The sequence below is a fragment of the Saccopteryx leptura genome, chromosome 9, assembly GCF_036850995.1.
Source record: "Saccopteryx leptura isolate mSacLep1 chromosome 9, mSacLep1_pri_phased_curated, whole genome shotgun sequence".
Classification (NCBI taxonomy): domain Eukaryota; kingdom Metazoa; phylum Chordata; class Mammalia; order Chiroptera; family Emballonuridae; genus Saccopteryx; species Saccopteryx leptura.
The window spans coordinates 50,161,214-50,176,925 of NC_089511.1; the positions used below are offsets into that span (position 1 = coordinate 50,161,214).

The window sequence follows — 15,712 nt, forward strand, 5'->3', positions numbered from 1 at the left end:
AATGGAACACTTGCGCTTTTGGCAGTTCAAAATGGCGTAGGGAAGCATACTGGGGGACGCCAACTCCCTCCCCACTCATGTGTTGTGTTACTGCGTGTTCTTCCGCCACGCACAACCAAACTAGTTTGCTCATGTAGTCCGTAAGTACAACACTAACAGCTTAAGCCACAACACATCTCAATTTTTTTTAAGTTTTTATGGGAATGAGCGTTGTGAACTTGAATCGTCATATGTCAAGACTGTCATGATCTGAGGATCCCCTGTAACTCCTTTTGTTTTATACATAGGTATTTGGTAGTTTGTGGGTGATCGTTGATTTTAATTCTTCATAACTGTCTCAGATAGCTCATATTGATGTTTTTTTTTCAGTTCTTATAAAAGTAACATTATTTCTTTACCTTTATGTTACAATCTGTATTTAACCCCAAAATAATATTTTTTTAAAAGATAAGTTGAACAGAGACAATTTTATAATGTGATCTGTTCGTGGCAAATTCCCTAAACTGGTAGTGATCATTTCCCAAACTTAATCAACTGTTGCAGTATATCGCAGATTTTTTACATCGGGTTTAGAAGAAAAGTCTAAGCCACTGCTTTTTTTAAACTTGACAGTTTCGTGAAAAGAGCAGCTAATTGAAAGTCTAGTTTTGTGTAGCCTGGTTGTTGCTCCATGCTCTAGTACTCATACTCTTTACACCTTAATTTTTTCTTCTGTAAAAAGGGATAATAATATATGTTAAACAGGAATGTGGCTAGAAATTTAACACCAAAGATGTAAAAGCTCTTTGAGTTGGATTTCTAAACGGCACAAGGGCCTTGTACATGTAGAGATGTGTTTCTGGGCTCGGTGCGTGGGTACGTCTCAGCAGTCAGCTGGATTCACAAAGCGTCCGTCCGTGGGTCTGCAAGAAACATGAAATGAATTACTGGTCTCCTAAGAGAGCATATGTATTTTACTTTTCTTTTCATTCTGCAGCATTTATTCTTCCCTTTTCAGTTGCTTTGCAAATATTTCCTTAGCATTTTCTGTCCTGAAGTACTGAATTAAGCCTGGGTTTTCATGACTGGCCATCTGGAGCGGTGGAGGCTCCTGTGATGGGTAGAAAGCACATTCAGGGCACTGTGAGGACCAGGGAGGAATGGGAGGAAGACCACAGAGACCACGGTCCCAGGCTCCAGGGAGGTACCGTCCAAGTTCAGTGAATGCTGTAGCAGTCTCTGCGTATTGTAAATTAAAATATGAGTCCAAAGAGGATGCAGGGTGAGGGATAGGGCAGGTTAATTCTGGCGGATAACTGGAAGAGTTTAAAAGGCAAACATTTATGGGAAGAAGCAGGTCAGGACTAGCAGGGGCAGTAAGAAGCAAAGCTGTACAGTACGAAACTGTTACCAGTATCACAGGGACCATCAGAAGTCTTCCTGGGACTGAACAATGACTAAAGCACAACTTTGTTTAAGAGCTGCCTTGATGGAAGGGGCACGACCCTCTGTTAGTAATGGTGTTGCCAGTCTCACCATTAAAAACACCATAAAATAGAAATAGTTGTGAAATGATTTGGAAGATGAAGTAGCTTTATCCACTTGGGGGCATTTGGAAGGCTCCATGCAGAGGTGGTATTTGAGGTGGGTTCTATGGATAAGATCATAGCAGTTGGGATAATGGGAGAGGCCAGGGAAAGGTACTTACTGGCAAAGGCAAGAAACCGGGGTTTAGGAAACAGTGAGCCTGGGGCGGTAGGAATTAAAGGGAGGAAAGTAGATGTAAGAAACTCTTTGGGGTTGGCTTCAGCATAATGTGGGATGGAGGGACGACTGGGACGATGAAGAAATAGAAACAGGTGAGATAGAGAGAATCTTTAGGTGGTCCCTCTGAGACTGGAATGACTGGCATTGTTCTAAGAGATCAGGCCGAGGAAATTAATAGCTGTCACAGAGGTCCTACCTGAGGCAGGAGGGACTTTGCATGGCATGTTCAAAGCACACCACAAGCATCCAACCGAAGCTGGACTCTAGGGAGATTGAGGAGAAGCGACCAAATCATCACGGGCCTCATGAGCTTGGTGAAGGATCTGGATTCTATCAACATACATTAAGCAACCATTGGAGAGTTTTAAAGGGCACACACTATATCACTGTTCTGGCTGCTCTATGGGGAGTGGATTTTTGGGAGACATGAGTGGAACTAGGGACACCAGGTGGAAGGTCATTGTGGAGAATGTTGAGAAGTGGACGACAGGTCAGAATGACTGGTTAAACCTGGGGTCAGGAGGTGATGAGCAAATCTTAAGTGGGTGCAGATGCTGCAGACAGTAATGATCAAATGAGGCACTTAATGTTGGGTGTCTAGGAGGATTTTTTAGTACTTTAATAACTAATACAGTTATTAAATTATTATTAAATTGTTTACCTTTTAGAGTTCTGGATCAATATGAAATGTAAAACACTAAGCGAAAAGTCTGAATTAAGTAGATTTTGAGATGTAACTTAAAGGTAATAGAATGTTTGCTCATCTATAGAGGTACACAGCTGTATAGTTTCAAAATAAAATTGGAATTTCTTACACAAGTTGAGTCAATTTCCTGAATCCTTTTGTCTTGTGTAATATTGATATTTCAGCTTGAACTCTCTGAACCACAATTTCCCCATCTGTAAAAAGGATTACAGACATGCATTGCAGGTTGTTGTAAGAATTAAATGGCACAGAGCTTAGTATATAGGAGAAATCTGGCAAAACTATAGCTACTAGTAATGACACCATGGGAAATAACTCAATAGCATTTCTCTGAATTCATAGGAAAGAGATACCCTTTTCCTCCTTTTGCTGATGAGGAAAACTCATTTTCAAGATAACTAACTGAGATGGGCCTGGTCACCACATTAGGTCTGTGTTAAAGGTGGAGCTTGTATTTGTATAAAGATGAGCTCAGTGATGCCTGGGCCATGTAGCATGCACTGGAATCATAATCAGAGACCTGAAATGCACCAGCATTGGTGACGCTGCAGAGACATGGGCCTCGGACTGTGTGTGGCAGGTGTGCTCTCTCTCTCTTCCTCCTTAAAGCTGCTGCTGCTGCTGCTCAGTTCTGCTGTTGCAGGTCCTGTTTCAAAAAGCCAATATTTTCCACAAAGAGCTTGTGGGCCAGTTGTGAGCACTAAATGAGTTGAGTATATATTTTTGCAGTGGATTAATTGAAAGAAATAGCAGAAGAATATTCCAATATTTTAATATTACTTTCCAGTCATTTCTTCCACTGTTTGTTTGTTTTTTTAAAGAATTTTAGACTATTGTACCAAATTCCCAAAACAATGTAGTGCTACTGTTTTATGTCTAATTTTGATAGTATTTAATCAGATTCTGAGTCCTTTTTCTTTTTAAATGGGGATTATTTATACATTTATTTATTTTTTTGAGAGAAGCAGGGAGCGAGAGAGACAGGAACATGGAGCTGCTTCTGTGTGTGCCCCGACCAGGGAATTGAACTGGAAACTTCCACACTCCAGGATGACGTTCCAGAGCTGTCTGGCCGGGGCTTAACTTTTATTGATTTTTAAAGAGACAGAGAGAGGAAGGGAGAGAGAGGGGAAGGAGAAAGGAAGAATTTGTTGTTCCACTCAGTTATGCTTTTTTGGGGGGGAGGGGTTTGCTTTCCGTGTGTGCCCTGACCAGGGACTATAAACCACAACCTTATTGTTTCAGGACGATGCTCTTATCCAACCGAATTAACCAGCCAGTGCCTTCAACAGGGATATTTAAAATATAAAAATAATGAATAAAAATAAAGTCACGTGTAGTGGATATAACATACTATTCTAACAGGTCTTAAGTATCTATGAAACACTGACACGTTTATTCATACTTCTTGTTAATCTCATTTAACAAGTATTTTTTTCTTTTCTCTCAGAAGAAAGTAATAATGAGCCTGTTACTCAAACACTTGGAGCAGAATAGACACAAGTGTCTGGGAGGTGATAGTCGTTGCAGAGTGTGAGCAGATGGGCAGCAGGCTTCTTTCTAACATGAAAGGAGAGATGGATCCCATATGAGAAGGACACCGTTGTGCTTTGGAGAATTATAACCTGCATCTTGTTTTTGGCATTCATTTAATCTCTAGTCATGTCTCATTGACATTTCTTCTATGGCTTTTTTTTTTTTCCTTGTGGCATTGTTGCTTTTTTTTTTTTTTTAAACAAAAGGGTCTCTATTTGTAAAAAGTCAAAAGGCAACAGGACAGGCAAGTGGGCATTTTGGCAGATGGGTTTGAGAGTGGTAGGGAACACTCGTGTCACTCTGGGCTGCCTCGGGGGACAGGTAGCACTGGCTCAGGATAAGTTTTGGGGGCCTCAGCTCCTCCTCAGTCAGTGTTGGGATTTCATGGTGTTGCCTGTAGTTATGCCCCTCAAATCTCTCATTTTAATCACTCTAAGTCTTTCTTTTTTAACACATTTTGAAGTTTTTAAACCTTGAAGAATTCTAAAGTAGGAAATTCTTTGATTAATGAAATAGATACCTTTATTGCATACAGTTCTTTGAAACACTTATGTCCTGCTTTTTATCTTAGGAGATCCTTGTTTAACATTATGTATTGAAGATATTCTAAGCTTAATTTCAAAAAGATTAAATGCCAAATATCAGAAGATTCTTATAAACAACTATTTCCAGCTTATCACCTGGCTTGTTGTTAGTACTGATGAATTCACAAGGATAAAGTCATTTGATTTTTCACTTTAAGTAAAATAGTACATGTACCTGAGTTTTCAATGTTTGATACTTTACAACTTTTTTTGTAAAAAGATTTGTTTTTTCATTTTTTTACTTTTTGACAGAGACTGGGGGGAGCAGAGAAAGGAGAGAGATGAGAAGCATCAATTCTTCGTTGTGACTCCTTAGTTTATTAATTGCTTTCTCATATGTGCCTTGATGGGGGAGGAGGGCTATAGCAGAGTGAGTGGCCCCTTGCTCAAGCCAGTGACGTTGGGCTTCAAGCTAGCAACCTTTGGCTGGTGAGCCCACGCTCAAGGCAGATGAGTCTGCACTCAAGCTGGTGACCTTGGGGTTTCAAACCTGGGTCCTCAGTGTCCCAGTCTGACACTCTATCCACTGTGCCACCACCTGGTCAGGCTGTTCCTTTTTTCTTTATTATTTTTTTTATACACCTCATTCCCAAATACTTTTGGATCCTTTTACTACTACTCATGTGACTCAGGTTTGAGAAAAGAAATAGTTGTTGGTGTGTGTGTGTGCATATCATGTATATCATGAAACAATCAGGCACAGTGTTTTTAAGATAGTATTCTTGACCAAAATTGAGAAATAACAGTTATTTCCTTGTGTTTCTTCCTTTAAAGAGATTAACAGAACTAGACTCAGCAAGTTTCTCTCTTAGATGTTTCTTGTATAGTTCAAGTGAATGCAGGTAGTTTCTATTTGTTTAAGCAGGGTAACTAGAGAGGGCATTTTCTTTTTAAGAAATATGACCATTACATCTTACAATATAAAATTAAATTTTGTATTTTAAATATTCTTGTTAAGCAATTTATGGGTCAGCATTATTTTCTAGTATTATCCCTCTTTATTTTGTTTAATTATATCATGCTTTCATCACACTTGAAATTAGAGGCATACCTTTACAAGACAGCTTTATACTGAATAAATTCTCATCCTTCAAGTGGTAACAGAGCTTTTCTAATAGAAAATAAGATGGCCTCTGTGGTAAGCAATTCTGACCTAGTTCCTGAGCTCTGGTTAAGGAGGTAAAAACCCCAGACTCTACCCATACAACCTAAGTAACTTAACTTACATGAACTGTGCAGTTATGAGTGAACTGCTACTAGAGTTGCCTGGGTTATTTTTAAATTAATTTTTAATCACACAAGTAACATATCACTTCATTCCAGCATATCTGCCTAAACAGCATAGAGGTAAAATTATACCATACAATTGTAAAAGTTCTGTATTCTCACAGGAAAGCCTGTCTATTGTTTCTAATTTGGGGGGAGGGGGTTATTTATTTTTTTTATATATCTATTTAACTCAAGTTGCCCCAGGCCAAGGAAGAAATCTGAACTTCCAAAGCTAAGAAAGAGGAGACCCACAGGACTGGGATCTGGCCTGTGGTAGCTGAAGCAGGACAGAAGCGCAGAGGGAAGGAACATTCTTGCCCAAGCATGCACCTAAGTTTGTACAATATACTCTAGTCAAAGCAAACCTCATTATGTGGAATCTGCTATTAGGAGTTATCATGCTTAACATACATGTTCACATGTATATATCAAATAATTTTATTAGAACCACTAATCAACTTGAAACAGAAAAGAATTCTACTCATTCTTGGATATTTTGTTATTCACCGTATAAACTGTACATTTGATTGCTACCCTTTGTGTGTGTGTGGCAGGAATTTTTTAATACATTTTTCCTAATGTGATTATATTCAGTTTAGAATTTAGGAAACTGAGGCTCAGAAATGGCAGTAGCATATCCCCATAAGCAGAGAGGGAGGTGGGGGTTGGATGCTGTCATTCAGACAGACTTATTTCTTGGCATCATGCTTCCCCAGAGATCAGCTAAGAAAAGCAGTTTCTGGGATGGAGAAATAAAATTGAATAATGTCAATGGCTCATTATATGTCAGAAAAGTTTTAAATTCTCTTTTTAATGTCATTCTGCTTTTATAAATCTCTCCCCTTTTATGACAGAAAAGGCACTCTCTGAGTATTTAACCACAGGTACTAAGTGGGCTCTGACCAATCAGAACTGGCCCCACTTACACATTAGTTGAATGTCAGCTGTGGTTTAAGGCCTCTCAAAGCCTAGTGAATAGGAACATAGAGTGTTTTAAACTCTTATGGCAAGATAATATTTTTAAAAACCCACCACATCATTCTTAAAATTCTCACTTGAACCTGCTACTAACTATATTGAAATATTCTGATTTCAAGCTCTCAAGTCATTTTGGGGGTTTGTTTTGTTGGGTCATTGAATACTTACAGGAAATGAACCTGTGGAATTTCATGACTGAGTGTCTGCCCTGTTTTTCCCTTTTTCTAGGTCTATTATTAGCAGAAGATTTTTCTGCATAGTTGGCACGCTGTACCTGTATCGGTGTATTACAATGTATGTAACCACACTCCCAGTACCTGGTATGCATTTCAACTGCTCTCCGAAGGTAAACCATTCCTCACTGTAATTTCCCTTTTTGTTTGTTTCTCATCTTGCCCAGGGGTCCTTTGACAAAGGCCAAAGGTGAAGATGTCTTTAGAATACGGTCAAGTCTGTCCACTCTCATCTGGGAACATTGCATAGCAATATGGCTAGGTAGCCCTACCCTTCTCAAAATTTCCAGGCTGGGCTCGTGTTTCCCAGCTGGAAAATATGTGGTCTGGTTAGTGTGCTGGAAGCAGTTAAGCCCTGAGTGTGGGTGTAGCTCTTTGGTTTCCTGCCAAATTTTTAAAATATCATTCACTCCCTTGACAGAGATCCAAAAGCTTTAGATGGCTTTTCCTTCTCTTAGATGGAAAATTCTGCTTGAAATGACTTTTCTTTCCCCTTCTTTCTATTAATCCCTTGGCTGGTAACTGTAACAGCAGAGCAAGAGACACTGTTCCTGTCTCCTTGCATTCCTGTCTTGTCATCACCTTTCTATCAGTCACATAACTTTCCTTACCCCTAACTTTTACCTTGGAATAATTTCAACTGGGGAGATCATTGGAACTCTGTGAAATAGTTATCTATAGATTTGGTTTTAAAAATGCTTACCTACATTGAAGCTTTTTAATGCTAAAAGGAATAGAAGAGACTAGTTCTCTCGATTGGGTTGGTAAAATATATGGAATACTTTAGTGTGTTTGCAATCATGTCTTTGCATTCCATTTGTGCAGGTGAAACACCACACCCTTTCAGTGTCTTCCCTTTGTACTTTTGTTTCTTCCGGAAGAGATGTTTTTTCTCTGTCCTGCAAGAGGGCTGGAAAATTAACTTTAGATTTTTAAGTGATATCTTTATCGTTTGAAATACTGGATTCCTTTAGATTGTTTGCTTTCTTCTTAGACTTAGGCATGTACTCGGAGAGGTAGCTTTATTCTTACATTACTCTTTCCATTTTGTTACACACTCATTTCTTTAACTCTGAAGAGGCCGTCATGAAGAATGAATGTTCCCAGTGTTCCACCATCTGTACCAGCCGTCCTGCTCCTCTGAGCCTCCCATGTTGCTTTCTTCCACCTTCCAAAGAAGCCAGTCTCACATCCTCTTTGTTCTCTGGAGGATCTCTCAAGCACCTGCCTTGGGGCTCCCGGATTATAGGAAATAATCTTGTTGTCTTTGAGGCTCCAGCGATGTGTAGACTCTTGCTGGGAGGCTGGCTTGTTAAGCAGTATGTTCTCAGTAGTAGGCTGACTATTTAGGATGTTCGCCTAAGTTTAGTTCAGCTCTTTCAAAAAGCCTGTCTGCATTGGAAGCTTCTCCACCAAGGATCGTGTCATACCAGTTTAGTTAGATATGCGATCTGGCCACACTGAGGACAGATCCAGTGTCATGCCGGGTCATGTGTCTCCTTACTCTGGCTCTAGCTTTGTTTCTTACAACCTCTGCATCTCCACCCATTTGCTGGCCAGCCCACGCTGCTCTGTTGGCATTGGCATTTACAGAGTCAGCTTGAGTCATCAGCATATCTAACCAAGAGCTGTGACTAAAAAGTAGCTTGTGGATTTTCTTGGTAAAGGCAGAGGTAGCAGCAGGAACTATATGCAAAAAACAAACCCAAACATGTCAATTATTGTGTCACCAGAAGTCCCGTGTGGGGACATTATTTTGTGATAGTCTTCTGGAAATTGGAATTTTTCAAATAAAGCATATAGAAGAAGGTGAAATATTAGCACACCTTAGCTAAAATTATCAGTTACAGCTCATTAAATCTAATTACTTCTTTTATAGAACAGGGCTCTTGAAAGAAAGAATTCAGAAAACAGTTTTTTATTATGAACATTTTTTGATGTATCCCAAAGTAAAGAAACTCTAGTGTAAGGTGTAAGGGGCCTCCATATACCCAACACCGGATTCAGTAAATACCAAGATTGCTACATTTGCTTCATCTTATTTTTCTCATGAAGTATTTTTTTAAAATCCAAGACAACATCATCTTATCACAACATGCTTTTTGTAAGTATCAGAAATTTTTATTTTATTGTATAATTTTAATGCCGTTGGTACATTCAATGTGATTAATAGTATTTCTTTGGTATCACACTTTCCAGTCCATGGAGTACCTTTAATGTCTTAAAATTCCTTTTTTTTTTAATAAAAAAAACCAGTTGGTTTGTATAAATTAGGGCCCATTTATTTACATTATGTAGAATTGTTCTGTCTCTGTCTCTCTCTCTCTCTTTTTTTTTTAGAGAGACAGATAGGAAGGGAGAGAGATGAGAAGCTAGTTATGGTACCTTAGTTGTTCATTGATTGCTTTCTCATATGTACCTTGACTGGGAGGCTCCAGCTGAGCCAGAGAACCCTTGCTCAAGCCAGTGACCTTTGGGCTCAAGCCAGTGACCATGCGGTCATGTCTGTGATCCCACACTCACGCTGGCAACCTTGCACTCAAACTGGTGAACCTATGCTCAAGCTAGATGAGCCACACTCAACCCATTGACCTCGGGGTTTTGAACCTGGGCCCTCAGTATCCCAGGCCGGTGCTCTATCCGCTGCACCATCACCTGATCAGGCTGTTGTTCTGTCTCTTAAGTCTCTAATTTTAGACCAGTCCTTTCCTCTCTTTTATTTTACTCCACAGTAACTTGTAGATGTCAGATCAGTTGTCCTATAGAAGATCCCACATTCTGGATTTGTTTGTTTCTAGTGTTAGTTGACTTCTTCCTCTCCTCCATGTTTCCTCTAAATATAAAATTGGCTCTGGAGACTTGATTCAACTTGATTTTAATGTTTGGCAAGAACACTTCATAAATAAAAGAGAATGATTTCTGGAGCTAGACAAGAGTTAGAAAAGCTCTTGCAGGTCTAGCTTCAGAAGTTCAATGGTCAGTTAGGGGCTAGGAGACTGCACTGGGGAACTGTGTCAGAATGGAAAGAATAACACTGTCTTAGAGAGAGACCCCAGATACCTGCTCTGTCTACTCGAGGGTCATGCCCAAGACTGAGTTTCAAAATTGAATAGAACCTTACTAAAAGTCATCCAGTCCAATGTTGATTTCTGTCGATATCTTCATCACCAAATCTTGATCAACCTGTCTCTGAACGATTGCATAGAGTCTAGAGAACTTTACTACCCTGTAAATATACAAACCTAGGGAGAAGACTGAGGACAGAGTTAGAATGATCTTGCACAATCACTTATTAACCCTGTGGCAGTTGCATTTAATGGCTCAGAATCTCGATTCTTTTATTAGCAAAACGAAGCTAATGGCACTTTTTATATCTGTCTGGAGTTGTATGAGCGTGAAAGAAGGCAATACACAGGAGTTCTGTTGATGTAAATGCTATATAGAAATAAGAGAACTTGGTGTTGTCATCAGGCTTTAACCAGTAGACTCTTATTCATCCAGCATTTCTAAAATTCTCTAATAAGGACCTCAAGCTACACCAATGGCCATAGGAGTGAAAAGGAGGAGACAGATTTGAGCCGTGTTTAAGTGGCTGAATTAATATAACTTGATACTTATTATCTGATGTAGCGAATGAGGACGGAAAGGAAGGATTTCCAAGGTGACTGGATTTTACCACAGTCATACTTATAAGGGAAGGAGGAAAAAGGAGTTAATGACTTCAGATTAAACAAATAGAGTTTGAGGTGCTTGTGAGATATCTAAGTCATAATGTCCAGAATCCAAATCTAAGGGAAAAATTAAAGTTAGAAATTAAATATTTGTGATTCATCATAATCTAGGTGGTGTTAAAGCTGTGGGTATGAATAAAAAGACCAGAGACAGGACATAATAGCACAATGTTTCTAGAATTGGATATTATTCCTTGGTTAGAGACACCATGTAAGGCCTGTCAGTTGGTGGATACCTGTCGCTGTGACAGTGAACTACTTGGAGACCAGATGACATGCTCCAAGGAGCTGAGGGGAGGCAACAGCCCTGGTCAACAGATATTTATTAGCCAGTACAAATAACTCAAGGAAGCAGACAGCAGAAGTTTCCAGGGGGTGAAGTAAAGGGCAAGGAACATGCTGACTCCTAATCTCTGTTCTGAGAGCCTAAACGTGTCTTGTTGCTGAATCTTATCCTACTGTTTTGCTGTTTCCAGCACAAAGTCAGAGAGGCCCCTGGACTCTCGCCCACACAGGGCTTTTGCCCTAGAGCACCTTGCTGTCTCTGATTGTTATTCTAACTCTGCTTATTTTCATAGCATACTCCTATATATCCCCCATTTTTGTTTTTATTAAAGATTAACACAGAGTAAAATGAATAGGTGTTCTCAGTGGAAGGTGAAGGGAAAGCATAGGGAGAAACAGGTTCCTAGGGGTCACATGCATGTCTGTATTCTGCAAAAGTTCTTTACTACGCCTGGTTAGATGTTTCTAAGTGTCCCAGGTAATGTCAGGTGCTCCCTCAGTGCTTGGGAGCGAGTTAGGTGTCCTCTTTTTCGGGTTCATTTCTGGAGGTGGATTCATTATCAGCTTCTGGATCTCTGGAACTGTGTTGCTTTCTAGGGCCTGATGCCAACTCATGATAAGGCTTCATGTGTCTCACTGGCATCCAAATAGGACCTGTTGATGACAAAATTGCAGCTCGCCCCAGGTTAGTAATTGGACCAGACTCTGCCACTCGGGGCCAGCTAATACATCCCGGTACAACACAAGAGGCTTAGGCCGTTGCTCGGCTATTACAGAATGCCTCTTGGCTGCAGTAAGTTCAGAGAAGGCAATGTTCAAAAAATTAAGAGTAAAAAAAGCTTTATACAATTGTCCTTGTGGGGTGACTCTCTCCTCCTTTTTTGTTTGTATAGTTGGGGCTTAAGAAGGCTGTTGGTTCCTTCTGTAATACCTGTAAGTTTGGGTGAATGTCTCAAGCTCCTGAGGCCCCTAAGAATGTCCTAATGTTTCTTTTTATTATCCTTTCAGAGCAATCCTTCTTCTAAAGTCCTTCCTTTTTTTCCTTTTCTCACCTTTGTCTACTTTCTCAGTCCCTTCTCTCTTGTTTTTTCTTTGCACAGACCTTCTACAACCTGCCCAAACCTCTGCAGCTTACACCAACCTTCTTCACCTTTCAGAAATAACCAGCTCTCAGAACAGTTTTCTTCCTTTTCCTTTCAAAAGTACCTCCATACTTTATACCTTTTATTATTAAAACCATACAATTTCTTTCCAATTAATCAGAATTCTCAATTTACAATAACCTTAACTTTCAGTAAGGACAAAGTAATTAGCATTTATTTAAGATTTTTATTTATTCATTTTAATGAGGGGTGAGAGAGAGAGAAAGGCGGGGAAGGAACAGGAAGCATCAACTCCCATATGTGCCTTGATCAGGCAAGCCCAGAGTTTTGAACCAGCGACCTCAGCGTTCCAGGTCGACAACTTTGTCCACTGAGCCACCATGGGTCAGGCAGTAGTAATTAACAATTTTATACTGATGCTTTTATGAACATATTTATGACCTTTAGAACTGGTTCTTTTATTGGCAAACAAATATTTTTAAAAGATACTTCAGAGATAACAGGAACTTTTTGTAAACCTAGGGAAAACAAACATTTTTTGTTAAGAACTTTAAAAGACATTAATTAAATTAAACTAGAAGTTATATCAAATGTATTTCTAGACTACCTGGTTAAAAAAATTTGGAATACTTTTATATTTTACAATATTATTAATAATTTTTCTATTCTCAGGATTACAATAGTTTTCAGGTCTTTAGGAGAAGGCTTTAAGATATTTAAATGATCTGTTTGTCTTTTTTCTTCCTAAAATTACTCTTAGTTATTGTTTTGAAGAGCCAAATTAAAATTATCTTATAATGCTCACAAAAATTAGGGGATATTTCAAAATGAATATGAAGCCATGAAATATCCCCTAGTTTTTGCGAGCAGTGTAGTTACAGTATTGAGCCCAGTTTTAACTTGACCTCATAATTTGCATAAACACAAGAATAGTAGCTGATCATATTGATTCTTTATGATCTGCTTTGCTGGAACTTTATAAAGAATTTTTAGATTGAGTTTTAATTAGCCTCTCAGGGCACAGACAAAAGTCATGCTACATAGTTGTAATCTTTCTGAAAATGTCCTTCTTTCCCACAGTTGTAACAGGTTTGTGACCTTGGTCACAGACTGTCTCTCTTTCCTAACCCTCAGGTCCCTCCTGAAGGCCTAGTCCCAAAGGCACTTCCCAGAACCTCCCCAGGGGAGGGGGAGGTTGAGTGAGGGAGATGCTTAATAAAGAAGTTGCCCTAGTGGAGGTGGGGTAAGGGGAATTTGAGTTTAAAGGGGCTCTGGATTTAAATGAGCGTTGGACCCAAACCTAACATTCCAGCCTTTTGGGTTTTTTGTTCGTTTATTTATTTTGTTTTTGTGGGGGTTTGTTGTTGTTGTTATTGTTTTTCAGGAGAAGGGGCAAGGTCTTTTCTTCTGTACCTACTTCCTGCTGGTTAGGATCCCTGAAATATTTGGGAGGAGGGGCTAGTCTGAGGTTTGGGCTAGGTGGTGAGAACAGGTTTTACAAGCCCTTTCCAAACCCAACGAGTCACTTCATATCCTGTCCCGATGGCTTCAGCCATTCCCTTGGTTAAAGTGCTTTTCCAATCTTCTAAGTCTAAACTTTCCTCCTTTGGATACCAAGAGCATTGTTGTCCGATCGTGAGCAAGAGGGCAGTTACATTCCTATCTGACACCCTGCTACCTGGAGCTGTCCCTGTAGCTATCACTTGAGACTCCACTGCTCAAGGGAAAGGGAATTCCCCAGGATGAAGGAGAGGTGAAGAGAAAGGGAAATCCCCTGGCTGATCCCTAAAAGTGACCTCACCACAAACGTTCAAGGGCTTTTCCCCTCCTGCCTCTGTCCCTTACCAAATGGGATGAGTGGATGCCCTTTTCCTTTGCCAGGATTTGGGAGGTCGTTTCTTCTGGTTCCTACATGGGGAACCACTTGTCGAGGTGACAGTGAACTACTCAGAGTAGCAAACCTTATGTTTGGTTCCTGTTTCCCATTCCTCACATGGGGCACCACTTGTCGATGACAGTTAACTACTGGGAGACCAGATGAAATGCTCCGAGCGGTTGAGGGGAGACAACAGCCCCAGACAGCAGACTGAAGGACTGAAGCCCTGTCCCCAGCCTTACTTGGATATATATTAGCCAGTACAAATAACTCAAGGAAGCAGACGGCAGAAGTTTTCAGGGGGTGAAGTAAAGGACAAGGAACATGCTGACTCCTAATCTCTGTTCTGAGAGGCTAAACATTTCTGTTACTGAATCTTATGCTGCTGTTTTGCTGTTTCCAGCACAGGGTCAGAGAGGCTCCCCGGAACCTCATCTACTCAGGGTAGCCCTAGAGCTCCTCGTTGTCTCTAATTGTTATCCTAACTCTGCATATTTTTATATAATATTCTTACAGATACCCTTAGAGCAGTGGTTCTCAACCTTTCTAATGCCCCGCAATACAGTTCCTCATGTTGCGGTGACCCCAAACCAAAAAATAATTTTGGTGGCTACTTCATAACTGTAATTTTGCTACAGTTATGATTCGGAATGTAAATACCTGATATGCATTATGTATTTTCCGATGGCTTTAGGCGACCCCACTGGGGTCGCGACCCACAGGTTGAGAACTGCTGCCTTAGAGTTACCAATCATTAAACTAGAGGGGAAGAGAGCTGACCTTTAAAATACAACTTCCTATTTAACATAGTCCTGTAAACTTAAACTTGGCGCTGCCATTGTATTGAATCCCATAACTAGTATACTTAATTCTTTCCTTAATGCCAGTACTTAAAATGCATGACTTCTGAGAACAATATCCCAACAAGAATGTGGTAGTAATTATGAAAATTATTCCTGTGGTTCATTCAGTTGACAGCAGTGTGCTCTTTACTTCACAAAATATAATAGCTTGGAGAAATAATCCTTATGTGAAATGAATATGTGAGAAAAAAAGTAGACCTCCCATCAAATCCTATTGCAGAGATAACCATTGGAAAAAGGAAGTAGGTGTGTTCAGTTCCTAGGTTAGACATTTCTGGGAAGCACTTGTCTTATATTCCAGTATACGGGTGTGTCAGGCTTACACTGGAGGCTGCCCAGTTTTTGGTACTTTGATTAGTCCATGCTAATCTCATCCCAGCTTTTCTCTGAAGAGCATGAGTACAAACCCGAAAATAACCCCTTGTCATCTTCCAACTGTTTAGGATTCCATTAGAAAGAAAAAACAAGGCAGAAACATTTGAGAATTCTTGGTGTTTTAAGCTTTCTGAAAGAAGTTTTTTTTGTGTGTTTTAGCAAACTCCAAAAGAGAGAAAAAAATAAAAAATAATAACCTATTATAGGCAGCAGATGCACTGACAGCCGAATGTTAATGGAAGAGAAGAAATAATTTATGCTGTTTTCCGTTCCTATTGTAATAATCATATGAGTTAATCTAATGACTAAGCATTAAAGTGAGACGCATGTTGGGTTCAGTTTTATGGTCTCCATGGGAGCTTAGATTTGAAAACCTTTGAGATGAATTATGTTGCAGCCAGAGTACTTAGCTGGCTAATGCATTAAT

The 15,712-nt window shown here is 39.8% G+C and overlaps 1 protein-coding gene across 10 annotated transcripts in view; it reads left to right on the forward strand.

Moving 5' to 3' along the window:
• Positions 1-15,712, forward strand: part of SGMS1 (sphingomyelin synthase 1) — a 327,448-nt gene that overhangs the window by 293,072 nt on the left and 18,664 nt on the right. For all 10 annotated transcript variants that reach the window (XM_066348467.1, XM_066348469.1, XM_066348466.1 and 7 more), the window contains one exon: positions 7,048-7,165. In XM_066348467.1, the coding sequence (XP_066204564.1) occupies positions 7,048-7,165 (118 nt within the window). The remainder of the gene's footprint in view (positions 1-7,047; positions 7,166-15,712) is intronic.